The sequence below is a fragment of the Vigna angularis genome, chromosome 1, assembly GCF_016808095.1.
Source record: "Vigna angularis cultivar LongXiaoDou No.4 chromosome 1, ASM1680809v1, whole genome shotgun sequence".
In the NCBI taxonomy this organism is placed as follows: domain Eukaryota; kingdom Viridiplantae; phylum Streptophyta; class Magnoliopsida; order Fabales; family Fabaceae; genus Vigna; species Vigna angularis.
The window spans coordinates 15,475,363-15,490,563 of NC_068970.1; the positions used below are offsets into that span (position 1 = coordinate 15,475,363).

Genomic DNA, 15,201 nt, shown 5'->3' on the forward strand with positions numbered 1-15,201 from the left:
AGAGGTCGAACATATACATGCATATGTTGTTGAAGAAGATGCTATTGTGGATGAAGAAGTTGGTTATGTTGGTGAAGCACATGCTTATGTGGCTGAAGAAGATGATGCAATGGATAAAGAAGATGGTTATGTTGGTGAAGCACATGCTTATGTGGCTGAAGAAGATGATGTAGTGGATAAAGAAGATGGTTATGTTCATGAAGCACATGCTTATGTGGCTGAAGAAGATGATGCAGTGGATAAAGAAGATGGTTATGTTGGTGGGGTGGAGGGGAATGTAGAAGTAGAAGATGTCCTAATGGATTACGAAGAGGAAGAGGGGAATGTTGAGGACGAATATGTACAGAGGGGTGAGGAAGAGACTTATGTTGATGAGGAAGAGGAAGAGGGCAATGTGGCTGAGGAAGAAGTGGTGGAAAATGTGGATGATAGTGAAGAGGAAAGAATGGAAAATGATGATGATGGGTTCGGGATGGAGGATGAGAGGGTGGAGGAAGAAAGAAGAAATATTAATCCTGTTTTAGAGAGGTTGAGTACAATGAAAAAGAGGAAGAAAAGTGTGAGGAGAAGAAACGGTGGTGGTGAGGGGTCATTTATGATTAACGAAGATGTTGGACAGCATGAGCATGAGATAAATGAAGATTACAATACTGATGAATTATCTTCAAATGTGGATAGTGATGAGGCTATTAGTGAGAATAGGAGGAAGTTTCCAAAGTATAGAGCAGATGATATGTCCAAGAGCTTCAAATTTACATTGGGGATGGAGTTTAAGTCATTGAAAGATTTTAAAAGTGCCCTACAGGAGCATAGCGTATTAAATGGAAAAGAAGTGAAGTTTGTTAAGTATGATTTGAAGAGAGTGAGGGCAGTTTGTTAAAAGGGATGTGGTTTTGTAATTATGGCTAGCAAGGTAGGAGGAAGGGAAACTTTTAGAGTGAAAACTCTCGTTGGACGTCACAAGTGTGGAAGGGTTTTTGGTAACAAAAGTGCAAGTGTGCAATGGATTGCACAAGTATTGGTAGACAGATTTGTAAATGTGGGAGGCATGACAGTGAACCAAATCATAGATGAAATCAAAAAGTCCTTTAGTGTTGGAATTTCTCCTTGGAAAGCAGGAAGAGCAAAGCAAATTGCTATGGATTCTTTAGTGGGTGATGGAGAACGACAATATGGACGTTTGTATGATTATGTGGCTGAGTTGCTAAGAGTAAAGGCTGGAACATTCAAGATTAAGGTCAATCAACCCCAACCCACTTTGCCACCACGGTTTGGGGCATTTTACATGTGTTTAGAGGGCTGTAAAGAGGGGTTCTTAGGTAGTTGCAGGCCATTCATTGGGGTAGATGGTTGTCATTTGAAGACAACATATGGAGGTCAGTTGTTAGTGGCAGTGGCAAGAGACCCTAATGACCAATATTTCCCACTAGCTTTTGCTGTGGTTGAAAATGAATGCAAAGAGACATGGAGGTGGTTTTTGAGCCTGCTGCTGGGTGATATTGGGGGCATAGATTGTCAACGGTGGATCTTTATTTCGGATCAGCAAAAGGTAAGTTACTTTATACATCAATATGTTTTTTCATTCCCTCTTTTATTAAAATTGTTAAGTAACTTTATTAAAGGTTGTTGGCATTTGTTGACAGGGATTAATGGTAGTATTTGGTGAGATTTTGAATGGGGTGGAGCACAGGCTGTGTTTAAGGCATTTGTACAATAACTATAAGAAGAAATTTGGTGGAGGACTACTCATTAGAGACCTTATGATGGGGGCTGCCAAGGCAACATACTTTCAGGACTGGGAAAAAAAAAAGGGTGAGTTGAAGACTGTGAATTGTGATGCTTATAATTGGTTAATGACAATTCCAACTAAATCTTGGTGTAAACATGCATTTAGTGCTTATCCTAGATGTGATGTGTTGATCAATAATTTGACTGAGTCATTTAATAGTACTATTTTGCTGGCAAGAGACAAACCTATAATTACTATGATGGAATGAATTAGGTCATATATTATGAGTAGGTTTGCAACACTTAGAGAAAAAGTGATCAATTATCCTGGTGATGTTATGCCTAAACCGAGAAAAAGACTTGATAGGGAAGTTGAAAAGAGTGGGAATTGGCTTCCAGTTTGGGCAGGGGGTGCTAAATTTGAAGTTATTCATGGCTTTACAATGGACAAGTTTGTAGTTGATATAAGTAATAATAGTTGTAGTTGTTACTTTTGGGATTTGGTTGGAATACCTTGTAGACATGCTGTTGCTGCCATACATTATAAATTAGAAAACCCAGAAGATTATGTTCATCCATATTACAAGAAACATGCTTATAACACTTGTTATGCACCTCAAATAATTCCAATCAATGGACAACAACTTTGGCCTACATCCGACACTGCCCCACTACTGCCACCCACTTATAAAACACCTCCTGGGAGGCCTAAAAAGTTAAGAAGAAGAGAAGCTGATGAATATGTCAACCATTCAAAGTTGTCCAAGAAAAATATTGGTATGAAGTGTAGCAGTTGTAATGCATATGGACACAATGTAAGAAGTTGTAAAAGGGGGCAGAAAAGCAAGGTACTTCCTCCTGAACATGTTATTTACAAATTCATTTATTTAAAACATACATCAAATCTAACTACCTTAAGCCTTTGACAGGACACAAGAGGCACATCTGCAATGGGAGAATCTATATCAACTGGAAGGAGAGAATCTGCAAGAAGAAGTGCATCAGCTGGAAGGGGAGGATCTTTATCAACTGGAAGGGGAGGATCTGCATCAACTGGAAGGGGAGGATCTGCAAGAAGAACTGCAGCGGCTACTGAACCATCTGCATCAACCTCACAAGGTCAAAGAACATCACAACTTAGAGGGGCTGCACATATGCGTCAAGGGGGAAGAAGAACATCCTCAAGATTGGCTGCACAATTTCTAGGGTCTCAAGCAAGTTGCAATTGACATCCACAGACTTTTTTTAATGCTATAATGTACTGATTGACACCCACTTAGGGAGACCATTTGTAGTGGGCACAATATTTTTTGGACAACTTGTTTGTCATATAGTGTACCACATCCAATGTTAATTAAAGTACTAGGGGACCACTTCTTCTATTAATTAAACTGCTCGGGGACCACTTCTTCTGTTAATTAAACTGCTCGGGGACCACTTCTGTAATTTCTTGTGTTATTTTTGTTCAATGCAATGCTATGTACTTCGATGACAATTTACTCTTCATTGTCCACTGTCCATTTCAGTCATTGTGCTTTAAATTACTTGTTGGATTAGTTATTTTCAAAGTAGTAGGGGGTTGGCATATTACAATAGACAGAGTTGGTCATTCTTGGTCATTCTTTATAATGCTTTTACTGGTTCAAGACTTCATTCACATGTCCAAATTACGCATACCAGTATAATGCTTTTACTGGTAGAGATTTTGGGTGTAACTGATTTTTATAAACTATGCTGTCAAACTCTTTGATTTAAAATAACAACTATAATCACATAACAGAAATGCACATAACACAGCGTAATCACATATGTTGTCCACATTTTATTAAATTTAAAACTTCAAAGTACATCCACAACACAACATTACCAATCTAATTACAATTTATCTTCAACACAAACATAATACAAAACATCACTGTTAATGCCCATAATGACAATACAAACAAGACCAACATCATTTTGAACTTTTTTCTCTCTTGCTCTAATTTCCTCTTCAACTTGTCCTTCTTCTTCCTTAGATCCAACACAACATTTTCAATACAGACTTCAACTTCTTCACTCCTCCTTTGTAAGCTTCCTTCAATTTTAGAGTCTCCTTCATCAACCCATTCAAAGTAGTTACAACTTGAAGTACTCTGCAAAAGAAATTACAAATCACGAATACAAACTTCATCACAATAAGTAAAACATTTTCTCACTTACTGCCCAATTTCTACATCTATAAAATAGTCTACCTTTGTTCTTCAATGTAGTTGCCTTCAACATCAACAATCTTTCCCCACAACCACAATTTCTTGAAGCTAAGTGAGAGGAGGATCCACATGTTTCGGACATTCCAGAACCAATACTCCTTCGTGTGCAACCATTTCCTCCTCTGTCAGCTTCCATTTCCCTGATACAGTAATTTCCAAACTAAATCAAGTTCGACTACTCCCAACAAAACCCTATATCCCAAATCCATCCATTCACACGAAACGAAAGAGGAAAATGAACTTACGTGACCAACTACACCAATGTTGAAGAAGATGAAATCCACCCTTTTGCGGTTCACCTTCAACCTTCTTTCCAGCTGAAATTATGTGCTCGTCTTTGATTCGCTTAAGAAGATCTCATCCCTTAGTAAGTATATAAGCCCTTATCTCCGTCATCTCATTTAATCACTAATCAATTTCAATTTAAAATGTAAACACATGTGGCAAACGTTAGAAAGGATACATGTCATCCCACGTGGCTATACGTTAGCCACATCACCCGAATTTTAACGCCGTTTGTTTTGGAGGACCAAAAATAATGGTTTCCTTAAGGACAGGGATCAAATCGTACAAAGTTTGAAATAGGGACGAAAAATAAAAATGCTTGATAGTTCAAGGACTAAAAACATATTTAACCCTTATTATAAAAGATATCACATTTTTAATAAAACAAAATACGTGAGAAATAACATATAAATTTTTACAATTATAAAAAAAATATCCCAACGAGTAAAATGACTTTAGATTTCTAAATTTTAAAAACCAGGATGACTTAATATGTGATTTCATAAAATTTGACAAATATATTATTTTATTCTATTGACTCTAAGAAGTGTTTTGATTTCTATTGCATATAACAATAAATACATTTCAGTTTTAAAATATGGTGTAATAAGTCAATTTAATCAAACTAATACATTTTTATCATTAATTTACTCCCCAAACACATAGCAATATCTCACATCAATATTCAAAAGCCATGCCTTAAAAATTCATTAATAAGATAAATACATACGTGTTAATTGTACATATGTCATTAGACATATTTGTGGATACAGGTCAATACTAGATACACATTACCATATGTATTTGGTTGTGATAACAAAATTTATTCACAAGTATTAGAAACGAGAATGATTAAGTTGGAGAGAATACAAATAAAATTTCATGATATTAAAAATATATTTAATCTTATATTAAAAACCATTATTCATTTCTAGCAATCTATCATGCATAGATATTTATATTAATTAACCATTTGAAAGTTTCGATCAATTTAGCTCAAATCCATAAAAAAGAAAACGAGGTAGTTTTAGGCAGTGAAATGAACTGAACGGGGATAAGACTTGTCGGAGAGTGAGTAGGTTGTGGTCGGCGACGCACCAACACGCAAATGGCTGCTATCATTGGCGTTGGCGCCGCAAAAGCGATAACAATGGCAATAGCAGCGAGGCCTTTTCGCCTGAAGCCTTACACCGCAACGACGGCACTTGCTTTTCTGTCACTCCACAAATCTATCTTCCTCCCTCCTTCTCCCTTCCCCTCGCGCCGCTCCTTCTGCGCCGCCGCTCTTCGAACTTCCGGCAGCAGAGTAGAACAGTTCCGCAAAAAGCTTAGGGTTTCCGAAATCAAAGAAGGCGATGGTGCCGACGTTCTCGGCCGCGACCTCGTCGTGCAGGGCTGGGTTCGCACGCTTCGCCTTCAGAGTAGCGTCACCTTCATTGAGGCAAGCCATTAGACCGATTTCTATTGTAATTAGCCCGTATTCGCAATGCAATTGCTGATCGAGTAAATTGTTGATTGTGTGTAGATTAACGATGGTTCTTGCCTTTCTAACATGCAATGCGTGTTGAACTCCGAGGCTGAAGGTTACGATCAGGTGTGTACTTTTTCTATCGTTTTTGTTTATGGATTTATATTTAGGTTTGTGTGAATAAACTTATCGGGAAATACTATAAACGAGAAGCAAATGAAATAAGATTTTGGGTAGTTTAAATTAAATTAGGCTTGTGCATAAGCGGAAAAGTAGCTTTTAGAAAACATAACTTGAAGAATTCTTACTAATTATTTATATATAAGTTAAGTTTAGTTTACAAAGTATATTTCATTTCTCCTTATTTTCTTCTCCTATATAAATAATTTTGGAGAAGTTTATCGGGACAAACCTTTGTTATCATCTCTCTTGAAGGTTTGGAGGTTGTTAATAGGTAGAATCTGGCTTGGTTACCACTGGTGCTTCCGTGTGGGTGCAAGGAGTTTTGGTGAAGAGCCAAGGATCCAAACAGAAAGTGGAGTTGAAGGTCAACAAAATAGTGCTGGTTAGCTCTCCCTCGTTCGTAATGAAACAACCTCTCACAATTTTGCTCTCTTTTATCATATCATTTTTTTTTGTTCGTTTCTTCAAGACTTTATCCATTTTTAACATGTCTTTTTCATTTGCGTATGTATTCCAACATAACATTTCGCATGCTTCCATTTTTTCTTTTTCATACTTGGAACATCTTTTATGTACGCAGTACCGGTGTGGACAGTCAGTCTCACCTGGCTGCATTGTTAGGTGTTTACTTTGGTCTTTTGGTATTGCTTATGAAAACATTGTCTTTAAACTTTTAAAGTTTCATTCTTTGTTCAATAACCACTGTTTGGTTGTTTGTTGAATCTAATTTCCTAACATGATTTAGATTTTAGACCACTGACTTCATTTTTGCTTTCATTATGCTTTCGCTTTGTTTTTTTTTCCTGTCAGTGTAAATGGCAATGGAAAGGACAACTATTCTCTTGACAACAAATCTTGTGTCTAAAATTATCATTAGTGCTGCAAGTAATTATAGTATACAGGATTTTATTTTCTCTTATGGTCTTGCATTGGGCTCGTTACATGTTTCCCACTTGGTTCATTTAGATCTTTAGCTCCAAGGTGACTCATGCAAGACTTTGGTCTTACAATTTCAGATTGGCAAGAGTGATCCCTCTTTTCCCATCCAAAAGAAAAGAGCGAGCAGAGAATTTCTAAGGACAAAAGCACATCTTCGTCCAAGGACAAATACTTTTGGTGCAGTATGGTTTCCTATTTTTGTCATTTTTTTTTAACCTTGCCTTCTTATGCCTTTACTTAATCATGCAAAAGAACAATTCTTAATTGCTTTAGTTTAAATCGTTATCTTAAATTTCTTTATGAGCAAATACTGTTTGGGGGTGCTGGTAAGGGTTGGGGTAGGTGTCTCCAAAATTTGTTGCATTCTATTATTGGAGATATTTCATTGGTGTTAATCATGCTTCATGTGGAGGCAAAAAATACTCTAGCCTAACTAGCTTTATGTCTCTTCTTTAGTAAGAGTTTTAAGTAATGGTTTATTTGCTTAAAACTCTAACCATCAATAAATTTTAATCACCATCTTATCAATTATATCCAGTGAAGCTACTTTGTAGCCTTTTGCAATTTATCTACGACGACCGTGCTCGATCAGTTCATATCTCCATAGGTTTATGCAGAAAATTCATATAGTGGCAATGAATTTTTAGGTTATGGTTTTCGATTTCCTTTCCTCTATTTTTCATTTACATATAATGTTTTTATTTTTATGTACTTTATGTACAAAATTCTTGACTAGGGTATTAATTCACGTAACTTCTGTTTTGATTTTTGCTTATGAAATTACCTTACTTTTTATTTTTACAGTTATCTTTATCTTTTTGTTATAAAAAATAATTTCAGGTTGCAAGGGTTAGGAATGCGTTGGCCTATGCTACACATAAGTTCTTCCAAGAAAATGGGTTTGTTTGGATCTCAAGTCCCATCATAACAGCTTCAGATTGTGAGGGAGCGGGTGAACAGTTCTGTGTTACTACTTTGGTATTTCCAATTCCACGATCTACTTCCAGAATAATTACTAAGACTACTTGTTAGTGTAGTCAGTAGGACTAAAATAGGGGATAGTGTGTTGGGTTATCTCTAATCATTGTACCTAGCAGTCTAGGACAGTGACTTGACCTTCTATCTCTCTATTGTATCAACTCTTTATCTATATAAATAACAGAACATGAGAGGTGTCTTTCAAGCCCTCAAGAACATATTTTTATCTCAAGTTGGTATCAGAGCAGGTTCATCCTGCTCTGGTTTTTGTCCTAAAGTGGTCCACCAGCATTGTCATTGCTGTTTGCATCTGTCCGGTGCCCATTGCCGCCGTCCGCGGTTGTCTTGCCACTGTCTGCAGCTGTCAACTGCAGTTTGAAGCTCTTCAACTTGGTTCTCTGCCATCTCGCATCTGTCCGCCACCGTCCGCTGCAGTCCGCCGCCGTCACTGTTACGTCCGGCGACCACTGGATCTGGTTCGCCTCTTCATGCGACGACCAACCCCACCGGTGCCGGCGTCTGATTCTTCCCCACGCTCCGCCACGCGCCGCTTCTTTGTGCGTTGCGAACAGGCGCGTGCAGCTCACGCGCCGCCCTCTGCCCGCTGGAAAGTCACCGTGACACCTCCATAGCCGTCGCCTGGACCTCCTCCCTCTACTCTGCCCCTCGAAACCCTCATCCCATTTATAATTTTCTTAGCTATCACAGATTGTCGCCCTCCTTTTATTCCCTTTTATCCTCAGTGTCCTTTGTGGTTATACCCAAAAATGTGAAAGAAGCACTTGATCATCCTGGATGGCGACAAGCCATGATTGCTGAAATGCAGGCTCTTGACCACAGTAATACTTGGGAGCTTGTGTCACTTCCTCCGGGCAAAAAGGCTGTTGGTTGTCGATGGGTCTTTGCAATTAAAGTTGGCCTTAATGGTGACATTGATCGGCTCAAAGCCTGGCTAGTTGCAAAAGGGTACACTCAGGTGTATGGCCTTGGTTATTGTGACACATTTTCTCCCGTGGCCAAGATGACTACCATTCGTCTGTTCTTTGTAATGGCAGCAATTCGTCATTGGCCACTTCATCAATTGGATATCAAGAATGCCTTTCTCCATGGTGATCTTGAGGAGAAAGTTTACATGGAGCAACCTCCTGGGTTTGTTGCTCAGGGGGAGTCTGGTATGGTTTGCAAATTGCACCGATCTCTATATAGGCTGAAGCAATCACCACGTGCTTGGTTTGGAAAATTCAGCTCCATTGTTCAGAAATTTGGGCTAAAACGCAGTGAAGCAGATCATTCAGTCTTTTATTATCACTTGTCTCTCGGGAAATGTGTTTACTTAATTGTATATGTTGATGATATCGTTATTACAGGGAATGATACTGCTGGAATATCTCAATTGAAGGAGTACTTGTGTAGACATTTCTAAACCAAGGATCTTGGAAGCCTCAAATACTTCTTAGGCATTGAAGTAGCTCAGTCAAAAGATGGAGTTGTAATCTCCCAAAGGAAGTATGCTCTGGATATTTTGCAAGAAACAGACATGATTGATTGTAGACCGGTTGAGAGTCCCATGGACCCAAATCAAAAATTAACAACAGAAGAAGGTGAGTTATTCTCCGACCCGGAGAGATATAGGGGGCTAGTTGGAAAACTAATCTATCTCACTATTACAAGGCCAGATCTATCTTTTGCTGTTGGGGTGGTTAGTCAGTTCATGCAAGCTCCATGTGTTGGCCATTGGAATGCTATCATTCGCATTCTAAGGTATCTGAAAAAGGCTCCCGGGCAAGGGCTGTTATATGAAGAAAAAGGAAGCCTTCAGGTATCAGGATATTGTGATGCCGATTGGGCAGGTTCTCCTATTGATAGACGATCTACTACTGGATATTGTGTTTTCCTTGGAGGAAACATTATCTCATGGAAAAGTAAGAAACAGAATGTAGTGGCTCGGTCAACAGCGGAAGCTGAGTATAGGGCAATGGCGTCACTAACATGTGAACTTATATGGGTGAAACAGTTCCTTCAAGAGCTTAGCTTCTGTGACATCCAGAGTATGAAGATGTATTGTAATAACCAAGCTGCTCTTCACATTGCATCAAATCCAATGTTTCACGAGAGGACTAAGCATATAGAAATTGATTGTCATTTTGTTCGGGAAAAGTTATTGTCAAAAGAAATATGTATCGAGTTTGTTGGATCAAATGACCAACTCGCAGATGTGTTGACTAAGTCATTAAGGGGACCTCGGATCGAGTTTATTTGTTCCAAGCTTGGTACATACAATCTGTATGCTCCAGCTTGAGGGGGAGTGTTGGAATAATTACTAAGTCTACTTGTTAGTGTAGTCAGTAGGACTAAAATCGGGGGTAGTGTATTGGGTTATCTCTAATCATTGTACCTAGCAGTCTAGGACAGTGACTTGACCTTCTATCTCTCTATTGTATCAACTCTTTATCTATATAAATAACAGAACATGAGAGGTGTCTTTCAAGCCCTCAAGAACATATTTTTATCTCAAGTCACTTTATATGAATATTTTTTACCAAGTTATATGTTATGGATGCACTTTGAGTACTCAAGGGTTAAATTCTCCACTCATCTTCCCTGCCTGGAAATTTGTTAGAAAACCATGGTTGTTGGGGAGCAGTCTTTCATTCCAAACTACTATGAATCCCACAAGAAAATAATTCCCGAAAGTCACAGTAGAGCAAACTAAAACCATTAAAAGTAAATGTTATATTATCCTTTACTGTTATGCTGTGAGCCGGAGAACGTTTGGTTTTAGCTTAGACTCTGGAGCGGGTGGGATCTCTGGGGTTGACACTCTTTAGCTTGTTAAGAAACACTGGTTGATAATAATTTAGCAACAACAACAGCCAAATCACCTTATGTTCAAGCATTGAATACTGTTTAAAACAATTTTAGTAAACTATTTGGAGTAAAGCCTTCTCATTGGTTTTTCCTAATGTTTTCTTTGATGCAGTCCCTCTTGTCTGGAAATTTTTATCTTTTCTGTTGTAAAAGAATTTAAATTAAAAAATTTTATGCAGTGAAAATTTGTTTGAATTTTTTATATATTTAGATTTTGAACTATATCTTTGAAGTCTACACAGGACATGCAGAGTGTATTACCTTGTTTACTCAGTAATCACTAGTTATAGCGGCCCCTTGCTAATATTTTCCCTTAATGAAGGAATTTCATTTCCATAATTTAAAAATGGTTCAAGGATTGGGTTATAACTTATAAGTCTGTCGGAAGTACTGATTTCTCATCTTATTAAGCATTTAGTTTTAGATTTTCCCCCCTTCAATTTACAGATACCAAGTTCTCAAGATACTACGGATTCTCCTGTTGATGTAATTCCAAAAAAGAATGACAGATTGATTGATTGGTCACAAGTGAGACAAATTCATATCCCTACTCTTTTAATGTGTAAGGCGGTTATTGTATTTTTTGCACTAATCTGAAGAATTCTATGAATCAGGACTTCTTTGGAAAACCAGCATTCTTGACTGTTTCAGGTCAACTCAATGCTGAAACTTATGCAACCGCTCTCTCTGATGTACATATGTCACCTTCTCTCTCTCTCATTTTTTAGTAGTTGTCTCGTCTTCATTAAAATTTAGTTATTTAAAATTAATGAGTGAAACATGCTTAGTTTGAATATTGTACTTATGCAGGTGTATACCTTTGGTCCCACATTCCGAGCAGAAAATTCCAACACTTCTAGGCACTTGGCTGAATTTTGGGTTAGTGATTTTGTTTTTCTGTGTGTTCAATTTGAAAAAAGAAGCTGGATTATGCATTTTTGCTTATAAGCTGCTTAGTTTTTCTGATTAGTTGTAACGGGACAATAACTAAAGGACATTATCATATTGTTTATTCAGATGATTGAACCGGAGCTTGCATTTGCTGATCTTAATGATGACATGGCTTGTGCATCTGCTTATCTCCAGTTTGTAGTATGTTGCATTCCACTAATACTACAAAGTTGTCATCGATTTTTTATTATTTTTGCAAAGATTTTTTTATATTACTTCCTCATATTAAAGCTTGTGTGCTTCATGTTCTTGAAGATAAAATATATTCTCGATAACTGCAAGGAAGACATGGAGTTTTTTGATACATGGATTAGTAAAGGAATCATTGCTCGCTTGAGTGTATGAGTTCTCAGTGTAACCATCATCATATTCCTTTATCTAATTTATATCTGTATGTATTGGTTATAATTACCAATTTGATCACTACATATTAGTTTGATGTCATTATAAAAGGATGTAGCAGATAAAGATGTTGTGCAAATAACCTACACTGAAGCAATAGATCTGCTGTCAGGAGCAAATAAGAAATTTGAATTCCCGGTAACTCGCTAAATGTTTTTCTTTTTTTGGTCATTTTCAGTAATCCTGTTGAATGTACAGTTACCCTGTGCTTTATCTTATGTTTAGTTCTATCCCATGACCATTTTCTAAAATCAAACATGTAACAAGTATTTTTTTGCTGTAATGTATTGTGTTTATTGTTTAGCGAATCAAACACACTAAGAGGACATCTTGTAACTTCTTTTATGTTTGCTCCTCCCATCCCTGGACATTACCTGTCTTATACTTGCTTGCATTTTGTTCAAAATTGCTCATCTGCTAAATTTACTCTCGTTCATCAAAGTAGCTGGTCCAACTAGTGACTCAAGATTTGATTGTCGTTGTATAAACTATTTTTCTAAATGTGAAATGACTTGATTCGTAAGTTCTTCCAATTTTTTGTATTTGACATATTTTTCTACTTGCATTCATAGGTGAAATGGGGTTGTGATCTTCAGAGTGAACACGAGCGCTATATAACTGAAGAGGCATACAATGGATGCCCAGTGATAATTAGAGATTACCCAAAGGCATGCTACCTTCTCCTCTCATCTTTTGGACATGGCATATGGAAGACAGCATGGCGTTATAAATAATTTTAAAATGGGTGTCAGTTCTAAAAAAAGACCTAGAACTTTTGACCTAAGAGGCAAGATCTAGAATTCACAAAATCTGAAAGAAGTGGCTGACAAAATAGAGTAGAAGTAACATTCTTCCGACCTTTTTTTCTTCTACTCAACTTCCCCACTCCTCCCTGCACAAAAATTATAAAGAAAAAAAATGTAAATTTTGCCACAAAAATGCTTTGCCATTGTTTTACTTAACTTGCATGAAATGGACCAGCGATCAGGATTCTGTTATACACAAAAAAGAAGGTGAGTAAAACGTATTGAAGTTGTTGAATTTAATTTTTTTCAGGATATTAAAGCATTCTATATGCGACAGAATGATGATGGAAAGACAGTTGCAGCCATGGACATGTTGGTTCCAGGGGTACTTCATAAGATTTCTCTTTCTTATTATCACCATCAAATAGTGTTTATAAATAAAATTTTCAGTACAATAAACAACCCCTTTCGTTAATCACATAGTATAATCATTAATCGTGAAATAATTAGAAAAATAAGGCGTGTTGACTATAACTAGGTAGAGGAGTTTAAGGTGTAGTTAGTCATTGGAGAATCAATTTGGAGGGTAATGGATCTCTCGAATATCCAGAGAATTTCCTTTTCTTTGTACAGTTTCAGTTCTTGGTACTGTACCCATGTTGGGGCAAGTTTGGGAACCACGCTTCACCAATAAAGATTTTTACTTTACGCCGATTGTGATCTAGTTGTCATAGCACTATCCAAAAGAGTAGTGGTTTAGGTTTGATAGGGCATAAAAATGTAGAAACTTCTGTGTCAAATAATGTAGAAGAGTACTAGCAGCATCTTCATTCTAACACATTCTCTAGTGTATTAAATGTACTGAAGGTTACTGAATCATGATTGAAATTCCTTAAATAGAGATACAATTTTTGTGATTTTCAATAAATTTCAGTTAATAGTAAAGGTTGTATGAAAAAAAATACGTTGTTAGTCTTTCTCTAAGGTTATTTTGGGCTGGGAGTGTTTGCCTGATGAGGTAACATGGGAGTTCTACTCTAAAAAGTTCTTAGTATTATGTTTCCTATTTATGCACAATGCAAACTTATCTACATGTCTGTCTGTTAGATTGGTGAACTTATTGGTGGAAGCCAAAGGGAAGAAAGGCTTGAGTATCTAGAAGCTCGTTTAGATGAATTAAAGTTAAACAAGGACGCATATTGGTGGTATCTTGATTTGCGTCGATATGGTTCAGGTTAGATGTCTTTCATTTGGAAACTCTCATTTCATCTTTTGGGGAAAAAGGATTTTGCTGTTTTTATCCAACTTGGTTTATAAAATTGTTGTTGTAGGTGGTAAATTGCAAGCTCTGCAATTGTTTCATTTTTTTGTTGTTGTTGAGAATGGTCTTCCAACGTCACCTGTTAGTTCTCAAACACTTTTGAGAGTTAAATAAGTGTTTGGTACTTGGTCTATATTGAAATCGGTACCTCTAAATTTTTTTTAGTGTTTTCTATTCCAACATTCAAAAAGTATGGCAATTTGTTCTTGATAGTAAATATTATCTTTGAATTGATGGTGTTAACATGTAATCATCTTATAAAATATTTGTGATATAAAGACATTACATTAACAGACTTAAGATGTCAATATTGTTCGAAGTAACATGAATTATCGGGAACAAATTAAAATATTTGTTAAATGTTGGGATGAAAATATTGAATTTTTTTTGTGGTATCAATTTAAGATGAACTAATTTTGGAGGTATTAAGATCTTGTTTAAACCAATAATTTATCATCAAATTAGTACTTAAAATAACTATAATTCATACTTATGTTTGTGTCTCCCATAAAGACTATCATTTCTTTAATTTGATGATAAACATTTAAAAGAGTGTTGGGGCGACGCTATTGTTGTATCAACGAAGGGGGCCTATTATTGTTTGAACTTTTTAACTCGATGATATTGACAAGATGCAGTGTTTACTTGATGCAGTACCTCACGCAGGCTTTGGTTTGGGATTTGAAAGGCTTGTCCAATTTGCAACAGGAATGGACAATATAAGGGACGTTATTCCTTTTCCTCGGACACCTGGGTCGGCAGAGTTTTAGAACTTGCAGATATACTCAAATATCGACTCAACATTCATTTGTACGATTCAAACTCTATTTTAGGTAATAAAGTTTCTTGCATCTTTTCGTTTTTCTTTTTATTTAGAAAAGCAATCCGCTTGGTCTAAATGAAGTATTTATACATTCTGAACTGAGTACAATACGATTTTGAGGCAATACAATTGTGCTTGCACATTGAGCTTATAAATTATCAAATTGTGTGCGCCAAATTGTATTCGGTATTCAAATTTATGATAAGGCAACCTGTAAATACAATAAATCGGCACGTTCAGAAACAAGAGAGTAAATT

The 15,201-nt window shown here is 36.7% G+C and overlaps 2 protein-coding genes across 4 annotated transcripts; both read left to right on the forward strand.

Annotated features, from left to right (window-relative positions):
* Positions 1 to 901: 901 nt before the first annotated feature.
* LOC128196507 (uncharacterized) lies at positions 902 to 2,957 on the forward strand. The gene is made up of 4 exons (XM_052877671.1): positions 902 to 1,549; positions 1,644 to 1,849; positions 2,021 to 2,576; positions 2,658 to 2,957. The coding sequence occupies exons 1-4, from the start codon at positions 902 to 904 to the stop codon at positions 2,955 to 2,957; spliced, it is 1,710 nt and encodes a 569-aa protein (XP_052733631.1).
* Positions 2,958 to 5,250: 2,293 nt separating this feature from the next.
* LOC108347395 (asparagine--tRNA ligase, chloroplastic/mitochondrial) lies at positions 5,251 to 14,992 on the forward strand. 3 transcript variants are annotated; one of them, XM_052878855.1, is made up of 15 exons: positions 5,251 to 5,706; positions 5,791 to 5,859; positions 6,188 to 6,298; positions 6,933 to 7,037; positions 7,696 to 7,833; positions 11,149 to 11,229; positions 11,316 to 11,393; positions 11,512 to 11,580; positions 11,719 to 11,793; positions 11,908 to 11,991; positions 12,106 to 12,192; positions 12,627 to 12,722; positions 13,111 to 13,185; positions 13,908 to 14,034; positions 14,132 to 14,312. In XM_052878855.1, exons 1-15 carry the CDS (start codon positions 5,374 to 5,376, stop codon positions 14,233 to 14,235), a joined length of 1,632 nt encoding a protein of 543 aa, XP_052734815.1. In that variant the 5' UTR covers positions 5,251 to 5,373; the 3' UTR covers positions 14,236 to 14,312. The 3 variants fall into 3 exon arrangements, with proteins under 3 accessions (XP_052734815.1, XP_017442093.1, XP_017442103.1); XM_017586604.2 differs by lacking the exon at positions 14,132 to 14,312 and adding an exon at positions 14,776 to 14,992 and having other exon boundaries at positions 5,252 to 5,706; XM_017586614.2 differs by lacking the exons at positions 7,696 to 7,833; positions 14,132 to 14,312 and adding an exon at positions 14,776 to 14,992 and having other exon boundaries at positions 5,252 to 5,706.
* Positions 14,993 to 15,201: the final 209 nt, after the last annotated feature.

Bases quoted from the DNA above. Each gene is read 5' to 3' on its own strand.
- LOC128196507 (XM_052877671.1), top strand. From the start codon at position 902: ATGGCTAGCAAGGTAGGAGGAAGGGAAACTTTTAGAGTGAAAACTCTC. The intron at 1,850-2,020 runs GTTAATGACAAT...TATTATGAGTAG, and splicing joins AATTGTGATGCTTATAATTG to GTTTGCAACACTTAGAGAAA. The intron at 2,577-2,657 runs GTACTTCCTCCT...AGCCTTTGACAG, and splicing joins AAAGGGGGCAGAAAAGCAAG to GACACAAGAGGCACATCTGC.
- LOC108347395 (XM_017586604.2), top strand. From the start codon at position 5,374: ATGGCTGCTATCATTGGCGTTGGCGCCGCAAAAGCGATAACAATGGCA. The intron at 5,707-5,790 runs GCAAGCCATTAG...GATTGTGTGTAG, and splicing joins GTAGCGTCACCTTCATTGAG to ATTAACGATGGTTCTTGCCT. The intron at 13,186-13,907 runs GTACTTCATAAG...TCTGTCTGTTAG, and splicing joins TGGACATGTTGGTTCCAGGG to ATTGGTGAACTTATTGGTGG.